Here is a 10,316-nt window from a genome sequence, read left to right on the forward strand (position 1 = left end):
GCCCGACGCGGGGCTCGAACTCACAAACTGTGAGATCATGACCTGAGCCGAAGTCAGATGCTTAATTGACTGAGCCACCCAGGAGCCCCCATATGGTTTTATTCCTGAGGGACATCAAAATGAATCCAAGAGTCCCCTTCCTCCAGGAACTTCTAGTATATGTCTAGAATAAAACAACGTCTTCATTTTTAAAACAATGTACCGCTTTTGAATTCTCAAACCATTAATCCTCACGTAGATTACCCGTGGTCTGGGAAATGGTCTGGGAACCAGTGTCCTGTATGTAACCAGTTATAATATAATGTGGGTATTTGCCTGTAAGTTTCAGCTCAAATCTTGGATTTAAGTGAGTAGCTTCCGTGAGTATTCACAAATGGATCTTTTCTTGCTAACATATGAAGATTTGTGTACCAATATATCTAATTAGAAGGAAGTGGCTACACCTAATATTACTCTGACTACACACCTTAAATATAAGCCTCATCATACAAGGGCTAGACAGGAATACAAAGAGGCACAGGCTTTCTGTATAGATTTGATGTGTAAGAAGTAAGAGGCTGCCATGTTCATGATCATAAGTCTACGTGGATGTGAGTGGGGACACGCAAGAAAGACTCTTGAAGCCAAGGCAGCTGGACTCCAGTATGGAAACTCGGGAAGACCACAGTCTCCTTATTGTCCAGATGAGGTGATGTAAGGATGAGAATCGCAGTGATGGGCACTGTTGAGAGAGGGAAAAGGAAATGAAACCTAAATATGCTGATTCTTATTTTTCCTCTTTTTACTCATAAAACATTATTTATTTAGACCAAAACTGTATTTGCCCTCCAATAGCTAATAGCTATTTCCAGCTAATAGCTGGAAAATGGCTAAGATAAGCAAAGATAGTCATTTGGCATTTCATGACATATTTTGGGTTAATCACCCCCGTGAAAATAGTTGTTTGTTTTTTAATTTCTAGGAAGTTTTGGTTAAAATTGAGGATACTTGGTAAATCTCATGAATCCTCGCTACATATATCCTTATCAAGGACATTTTAATTTAGCTGGTTGGCCAAATTAATGAAATCTGAATGGCTTTGGCCATGTTTTTGAAAGCCGTCCCAGAACTGGTAAAAACAAATGGTTCTGTTCTTTCTGGAAGAAGTTCAGATAGCCCCCCCCCCTCCGCCTCCATGACCTCCCTCAGTTCCCTCTCCCCTCTCCTCTCCCCATATTCAGTATCAAGAGCCAGAAAATGGTGTTGTGACTATTATTCAGTGACCAGTCATTGTCGATGACTCCCTCCAAAGGGACAGGAAGCTGTGGTTAGACCCTTGCTTTAGGAAGTCATTGTTTTATGACATTTTCCATGTCCTTGTCCTCTCTGGGTTAGATTACTGCAGTGTGCTGTGCTGGGATGTGTCTTTGAAGTTTACTTGGCAGACATTTGTATTATCATTTCAGCCAACATTTTTTTCTACATAATATGTCATAGTAGTATATATTAAAATGATGAATGTGGTTCTTGCCCTTGAAGAATTATGAATCCAACAAGGATCAGCATTTAGTTGATAACCCATCATAGGATGATAAATTGTCATAGGCAGAAGTATCATGACTTATTGACAGAATTTTAGGCAATCTGTTAGAAATATTCATATTGGAAAGGCGTAGTCCCTGGCACAAAAATAGGCTTAATATATGCTGGATGGATAAATAAATAAGCAAGTGTACCATAATTCTAGGTGGATTTTATTTCCTTCCCACATGATGCTTTCTTTCCCTGATATCTAAAATATGAATGCAGTGGAGATTCTTGTTTAATAATTGGGTATTTATTTGTAAGTGACAAAAACCTCGATTTAAACTAACAAGTAACAATTGAAAAAAAAAGATGAATATTCAGATTGATCTAAACTAAGTACAGAGCTCTTCAAAGTCATGGTTTCTAATACCTCTGGCTTCAGCAAAAACAATTTCCTGTGCAAGAGAATGAATTCTGAAGCCATTTCATATCCTTAGAGCCAAGTTTTTATAAACTGTGTGTTTCAGGAGTCCATCAATTTATCCATTATGTTCGTCAAAAATTAAGAAAAATTTATACGTTGCTAATTGGCCTCATGCAAAAACATGTACACACAGTTTGGTTTTGAATAGATCTGAGTGCTATTTTGAATCGTTAATACTGTGTGTCATTTTCCCACAAATAGCACATCTTCATTTGGATTATAATGTTACACTTAGAGAATAAGAATAATGAACAATGAGCATTTATTGGGGCACCTGGGTGGCTCATTCGGTTAAACATCCGACTTCGGCTCAGGTCATGGTCTTGAGGTTCGTGGGTTTGAGCCCCATGTGGGGCTCTGGGCTGACAGCTCAGAGCCTGGAGCCTGCTTCAAATTCTGTGTCTGCCTCTCTCTCTCTGCCCCTCCCCTGCTCACGCTCTGTCTCTCTTTCAAAAAATAAACATTTAAAAAAATAATGACTTATTGCGTACTATGTGCTAGGTACTCTTCTCATTTAATCCTCATAACCTGTGAGTAATATAAAATCCTTTGCTTTTTACATGAAGAAATTGAGGCACACAGGGACTGTGGCCAAAGTTGTACAACTAGTAAATGCTAGGGCCAGGATTTGAATCTGAGGAGTGTATACTCCTTTATTCATTCCTCTTAGGGCCTCTGCTAGTCATCACGGACACTCTGTGCATGTTAGAAAAGGGACTGTCTTTGAGCGGACAAATGAGAAAAATGCCACCCCCCACAGGCAGACGCGGCCTCTTTGGATTTCACCGCTAACCTGCCCTTTTGGCCAGGGCATTTGTGCAGTGCACAGAACATACAGCACTGCATGGCAGCCTCCTGTTCACCTCCTCCACGACCTGTCAGTACTTTCGTAACTCTCAAGCAACTTTCACATGCATGATTTTACTTGATTTTGGCCTCAGCCGTACTAGGTACACACGAAAGTTAATTATCCTTCCGTTACAAAGGAGAAATCTAAGACTCACCCAGGCATATGCATCGATCACACAGTAAGTACCTCATGAAGACCAAGCAGGAAACCGGGAGCAGGGAGATCCCAGGTACGGAGCCACTGTGTGCTTGACCATCTGCATGCTATACATCTCGTTTCATACAACGCTCCCCAAAGCTCTGCGAGCCATTTGTCCCTGGAGTCTCTATGTGGATCAGGAAACAGGTCCGACCAAGTTAATTGCCTTGCTCCAGTTTCCATATTTTATGAATAAAGGAGTTAGAATTCAACTCTGGGCTGTTTGACTCCGGACCTGCGCTCTTTCTGCCATGCTTACTCCATCTCTGCTTGAGTCTATCGGATCATTAGGTGTAGACGTGTCCATACAAAAGAACAGTCATTAGTGTTGGGTAGTTGGAGTTTAGGATAAAGCCCTGCTTAGGCAGACAAGATAGCCTACAGGGCATACCCTAGGGAAAATAGTACTTGAAGTTTTAATAGATTGGAATAAGGAGGTAATACTTTCAACAGGGAGAACCACTTACTTAATCGGGATGCGCTAATTGAGCACCTGTTAAATGCCAGGCATTTAGATGTAATGTGAGACACGGCTCTGAAAATGGAAGCACTTATCCTCAAGGGATCACAGTCTAGTTAGTGAGCTAACTAAAGGGCCTGGATGTGAACACTTCAGCTCCTCAGTAGTCTCCAGGGACCTCTTTCAGTAGGGGCTCACTTCGTGGATCCTCAGAAGAAACGCTCACAGATTTGGAACTTCACGGGTCTGGAACTCCATTCTCTCCTGAATAGAGTGGATGCATCTAATCATAACAGGCCTTGTTCCCCAAAGGAAGAGCCTGAGACAGGGACTCCGTGCAAGCAGTTTATTGGGCCGGTGGTGTCTGGGAGACAGGCGAGGAGAAAAAGCGACACAGAGGAACATCATCAAGGTTCTGGGCGAGGGGTCTAGAGTGCCCCGGGACCTCCTGAGAAGTGTACCAAAACCTCCCAGAATTGTCCACTCTCAGGGTAACAGTTGGGAGCATTTGTGGCCTATTCTGATTCCTGTTCATTGAGAGTGGACTCTAGGGACAGGGGCTCCCCCTCACTTCTGGGTTCGCTGGTAGGCTGAGTGGCTGTTTGCAGGATCTAAGACTGTGGGCCAAGGAGTAGAACGTTGCATGGCCTGGCTTAAAGTAAGAGCTGTGTCTGGAATCAGAGGTGGGTTGAGAGTCTGGGACCCTGTTTCGGACCCCTCCGTGTGTGGCAGCGCTAGTTGGCTTTTCTTGTTACAACCGAAAGAGACCGACCAAGCGGGAGGGCGCAGGCATCAGACCCTGGAGGGTCAAAGCTGGGCATTGCCCTGGTCCCTTAACCTCTCCGGGTCTCCATGGATGCCCGTCTCCCCTCACCATAAGCCACATGCGCAGTGCTCGTGCCCTCACACAGCATTCATTCCCTCCGAATCTGGGCTGGTGCCGTTACTCACTTTTGACGAGAAGAGCATTGTGGCAGTAATGCCGTGTGCTGTTTCAAGGTTAGATAAGAATCCTTGCAGCTCCCCGCAGGGTTTCTTGGGATGCTTGCTCTTGGAATAGTGTCTCTTGGGACCTAGGTGGCATGCTATTAGAAGCTTGAGCCACGTGCAGAAGTCACCTAGTTTGCTCTGGTCACCAGCCCTAGCTGAGGTCCTGGCTGACAGCCCGCATCAACTGCCAGCCGTGTGTGTGAGGCATCTTGGGTGTCCAGACTAGTCAAGCTGTCGGATGACTCAGCCCCAGCAGCTCTCTGACCATAACCACATCAGAGTCTCCAAAGGGAAACAACCCAGCTGAGCCCAGGGAACCCTCAGAACCATGGCGCGTAATAAATTATCGTTCTAAGCCACTAAGTTTTGGGACAGTTTGTTATGCATCAGTAGTTCAGTGGCACAGGACATAAATCAATTATTTCTTAGATATCAGCAAGGTTTTACTTGGGCACACAGCCGCTATGTCAGTTTTTTACCTTTTACGTACCACGAAGTGGATCCTTTGAAATAAACTTTGTGGAATCATATTGCTGCTTATCAGTTTTCTCATGATAACGTTATAGGTGAAATTCTTAGATTTATTGTGCCATAAGCCCTTTTGTGGTCTGGGAAAGCCCAAGGGAGTCTTTCTTAGAGCAATATTTTTAAATGCGTAACGTGAAATTTGTAGAATTACGAAGGAAACTAATCATATGATGTCGTAGCTGTCAAAATATTTTAGAAATCAAATCTCTAATATGTATATGGTAAAAATGTACTTCCTATTAGTAGATTACGTAACAGTACTAACAATCTTGGAAGAATCTTACAGAGACACCCATGTACTCACTCCCTAGATTCTCCCATTAACATTTCATATACTTTCTTTATCACATATCTGTCCATCTAAGCATCTATCCACCCATCGGTGCATCATCAAATCATCCTAATGTTTTTGTCCATGGCAATGTAAGTTGCAAAGCAAATTGCAGGTTTCCTCTACATAACAGCGTATATATCATAAACTAGAGGATGGACATATTTCAAGATACCTGAAACAGTTATAATCTGACATGAAAATATGCGTGATTCCCGTGGCTGACATCACAGGTGCTGTTAATACTACTCTAGTTTGTTGCTAACATTCATAACTGAGAGAAATGCTAAATTTCAGTCAGAATTACTGAGAAGAAGATGCAGTGATTTTCCATTCAAGTTCATGAACTCCCTAGATTTTATTCATTCATGGACTCCTTGGGCTCCCAAAGCCCCACGTTAAGGGACCTCATGTGTGAAACGTGCAGATAGCCTCTTAATTAATGTAAATTGTAAGTCAAATACATAAAATAATATAGGTATACTTTAAAACTCAAGTTTTAAACATAAAGTATGGCATTTTTTCCCTTTAAGGTTCCACAGTGAAATTAATGGAAGAAGTTTGGAATACTCCAAAGAGTCATTGAAAAGAAAAAGAAGGGAGGAATTATTGAATTGACATCTGTATTAGTTTGCTAGGCCTGCTCTAAATACCAAAAGGCCAGTGGCTTAAAACAACGGAAATATATTCTTACAGTCTGGAGGCTCTGTGTCCAAGGACGTGTCAGTAGGGCCATGCTCTCTCTCTGTGGCTCTAGGAGAGAATCCTTCTTTGCCTCTTCCAGCAAATACCTCTTCTGGGGTCTGCTGGCAATCCTTGATGTTCCTTGGCTGGTAGATATTATCCTCCAGTCACATGGCCGTCTTCTGCGTCTTCACCTTTTCTTCCCTTTGTGCATGTCTGTCTCTGTGTTCACGTTTGCATAGACACCAGTAATGACACCAGTCCCATTGGATTAGGGCCCCCCCTAATGACCTCATTTTAACTGATTACCCCTATAAAGAATTTATTTCCAAATAAAGTCACGTTGTGAGGTACTGGGGGTTAGAACCTAAACATACCTTTTTGGGGGGATATAATTCAACCGATAACAACAGCGGACCATTACAATTCCAGGGACCAAAAGTTTAGTTGTAGTTCGAAGCCAAATATTTCTAGAAGGATCTGAGATTAAATATGACTGGAGTTACATGGTCTGGTCTTACTTTTTACACGGTAAGAACAGTAAACTTGTGCCAGATAGCCCTTTATGATTGTGAGAAAATTTAAAATCCAAAAATTCAGATCTAAGTAATCGCTGGCATTCATGTTTTAGTCAAAACATCAGGTCCCAAGTTGCTTTATCTATTTTTCAACACGATTACACTGCAGAAAATGCTAAAAGAAAATTATGTTCAAAGCACGGTTTTAAAATTCATAGTGGGATTGTACCCGATTAGTCAACAACAGTTATTGAGCAACTGTGAGTACTGTATTCCCTGAAGAGAAAAGAATATAGTAGACATGAGCCATGTCCTTACGAGGTTTATCGCATAATAAGCCAGATGCGATTTACTCACGCACACAGACTCACAAGACACTCAAAGGAAGTTTCTCTTATTTCAAAAATCCTTGTTTTCTCCATGTTCATGTCTATCTAAAATCTTTTTCTGATTTTGACTTGGTTGAAAATTCAGCTCACGTTGGTCATGTAATTGTAATGTCAGGTTTTTCTTTTAAACCATTTAAAACTTGGGGGCGCCTGGCTGGTTCAGTCTGTAGAGCGTGTGACTCTTGATCTCGGTGTTGTGAGTTCAGGCCCCACGTTGGGGGTACAGATTACTTGAAAATAAAATCTTCAGAATAATTTAAAATTTTAATAATTGTTGGGGCACGTGGATGGCTCGGTCGGTTCAGCGTCTGACTTTGGCTCAGCTCACGATCTCACGGTCTGTGGGTTCCAGCCCCGCACCCGGCTCTGTGCTGACAGCTTGGAGCCTGGAGCCTGCTTTCAGATTCTGTGTCTCCCTCTCTCTCTGTCCCTCCCCTGCGTGTGCTCTGTCTCTCTCTCTCTCTCTCTCAAAAATAAATAAACATTAAAAAAATAATCATTGTTAGTGTATTTTAATAAATAATTTTATTTTAAAATTCAATATTGATTAATACTGCCTCTACCAAAACCATCCAGAATCATGAGGAATCAACTTGATGAGGTTGTTGTTGTTTTGAGTAAGATAAAAATGGTAAAATACTTAACCATATCGAACATTTTAATAAATGTTGGCTCTTATTACTAAATCTGTTGAATGTACAGCACAGAATCACCAGTCATTTAGACCCTTTGCCTGTAGCACTGATCTTCATGTGGCTCACTGTAGCCCTCATCTTTGTGGCTTTATACTTTATAAAAATGTAATCCAAGATACAGTTGACCTTTGAATAATGTGGGGGTGAGGGTAGCCAACCACCCACACAGTTGAAAATCTGCACGTAACCGTTGACACCTCCCAGACTTCGCTGCTAATTGTGTGCTGTTGACAGAAAGCCATACGGATAACACAGTCAACTACCACATTTTTTGTATGTTCTATGTATTGTAGACTGTATTCTGACAAGAAACTAAGCTAGAGAAAAGAACATATCGTTAGGAAAATCGCAAGGAAGAGAAATGACATTTATAGTACCGTACTGTATTGAAAAAAAAAAAATACCCCTGTATAAGTGGATCTGATCAGTTCAAAGCCATGTTGTTCAAGGGACAGCTGTATTTCTTGTGAGGAACCATAGAACATTATTATTTTCAAAATAAGTAGGAACCATAATTCCACAGAATTCTTAGACACTTAAGGGAAACATATGGTCTTTAAAAATACATATATATAAATTCTTCGAGATTGGAAAAGACCCAAAGAAAAAAATCCAGATGCCATTTGATTTCAGAGAGAGAGAGAAGTCTAGAAAGCATTGCTTTGGCTCAGTGGGTCCTCATTGAAAGGTATTGAATATCTCTAAATCCTAATTCGTCATTTGTAAAGTGTTCATATTAATACCTACTTCCAGGATTGCTTGGACCTGAGTATATGTAAATTCCCTTAGGCCATGCCGGTCATGTAGTAGATGATCAGGAAAAGGACTTCTGATTCCCAGCCCCTTCTGTAGTCTCCCGTGACCTCAATCTCTTGGCCAAGATGGTCAGTCTGCTAGGAAAAAAATTTTCAGTGAAATGGAAAAAGTGCTGTGCATTTCTTTGATCGTGATTTAACTTTCAATCTGAGGGAACATTTAGAATTTGGAAGAAAAACAAAGTAAAAAGTGAAATAGATGGTTTGTTCCCCCTCCATTTGTGTCTGTGCAGCTTCAGGTGGCCAGGTTTTCCCTTGCTCACAGATTCCCTCCTGCAGAACCTTCCAGAATGCTTCCGTCTGGTGAAGAGAAGGACCACAGCATGGTGTTGTTCCAGTCGCCTGGTGTGGCTTGCTGAGGGAGAAGGCAGAGGTCCGCCTGTATAATCCGATTTCATCAACTCACACTAATCACTACTGATAGTAGCAAAATTTAGCCTGGATCTGCTTGGTTAATCTAGATTGACAGGAGGTAAAAGAAAAGGGACGCAAGGACACAGAAACAAAGGGAGGAGAGCCAACACTGATTTCCAGCCTCGCTCTTCCATCTGGGGCTTCTAAATTGTTCCCCCCTGGGGCTTCTATTTTTCTTACCTTATAAACAAATGTTGCTGGTTGTCAGGAGACCAGCCTTTGCACGGAGCAGTTTTAGCCACAACAGGTGCACTGTGAGTCTCCGGGACCGCGGAGAGAGCAGTTCCTCCGTGAGGCTGCGCAGAAGGTACTTACAGGTACACATTGTACCTGAGACTATGTATTATTTATTGAAACTGAGCTCTGCATTCTCTTTCTCCTCTGGGCAGCCCTGGAGCCAGGCGCCTCCTAAAATGGATGCCACCAGCAGCTAACCTTGCAAGGTCTCCTAAGTGCTTACTTTCACTATTTCCCTTGCTAGTGATTGCAAGCCCTCGCCGGCACGCTTTCCATTAAAGCTTGGGGAGCAACCGGGAATTGCACTTCAGCAGCCGAGGGAGGAATTCCTCTGTGATTTTGGACTTTTCCACATGGATTCAGGTGTTATTTTTTTAAGGAAGTAGCCCACTGCGGATTTTTGCGGCTGTAGAGAAGATAACACATGTTGCGGCTCCCGCCTCCACATACGGAGTGATTAAAGTAGTGGTCTGTTATGTGTGTGTTCACATGCTTAGTCCTGAGAAGAAGAATGGGTTACCTGAAGGTCATCTTCATTGTTACTTATGACATCCGTGTCTGGCAAACCAGGGAACTTTTTGCATTTGGGTAACAAAGACATTTGGAATATACTCCGTTGGATTTTCCATGTTGGTGAAACTGGTTTTGGCCACCTCGATACTGCAGGTTGCCATGCTAAAACCACCTAAGGGTAAAAATGTCTCCTGGGTAAGTAGATACGATTTTATATGTCTTAAGATATAATTTGAAAACTGAAAGACCTCTCGTGGTTTCCTGTTAGTAGAAGTGTTTGGGAGACTTTCAGAAAGTGTTCACCTTAGAGAAGCGTAGAAGTGTCTTTATTAGTGTTAGGAATCCTTTGGCAAAAGCCTTGCTAAAATATGGACGATGACAGGTGTGCTTGCTAAAATATGAACTATAACACATGTAAACTCTTGGTTCGTTTTGCCACTTTTAAGTTGCGTTGGATTCACATCTACACTCAGAATTTAACATGCATCAGTGCAAAGTCAAGGCTATGGTTTGAAGATGTTTTTAACTGTTCGTACTCAGTAAAGATAGCATAGATTGATAGTATTAAGTCAAATTTTACGGGTAGGATGTGCAGAGTTTTCATTATTTGGGCCTACCGTTCCCTTTTTTTGTCCTTCGAAGCGTGATAGCAATAGTTATTTCTCAGTTTTACACGTCTGATTAAATTCTGTCAATCAATAATG

General features: G+C 41.9%; 1 protein-coding gene across 6 annotated transcripts in view; it reads left to right on the forward strand.

Moving 5' to 3' along the window:
• The window catches only part of CACNB2 (calcium voltage-gated channel auxiliary subunit beta 2), a 390,684-nt gene that overhangs the window by 145,593 nt on the left and 234,775 nt on the right, over positions 1-10,316 (forward strand). The window contains exon 1 of one of the 6 annotated variants that reach the window (XM_045462681.1): positions 270-9,807. The exons of the other annotated variants lie outside the window; for them this stretch is intronic. Within the exon in view, the coding sequence (XP_045318637.1) occupies positions 9,727-9,807 (81 nt within the window). The 5' untranslated portion in view covers positions 270-9,726. Of the gene's footprint in view, positions 1-269; positions 9,808-10,316 lie in introns of those variants that run through there. 6 annotated transcript variants of the gene reach the window in all.

This window comes from Leopardus geoffroyi, chromosome B4 (genome assembly GCF_018350155.1).
Source record: "Leopardus geoffroyi isolate Oge1 chromosome B4, O.geoffroyi_Oge1_pat1.0, whole genome shotgun sequence".
NCBI classification, from domain to species: domain Eukaryota; kingdom Metazoa; phylum Chordata; class Mammalia; order Carnivora; family Felidae; genus Leopardus; species Leopardus geoffroyi.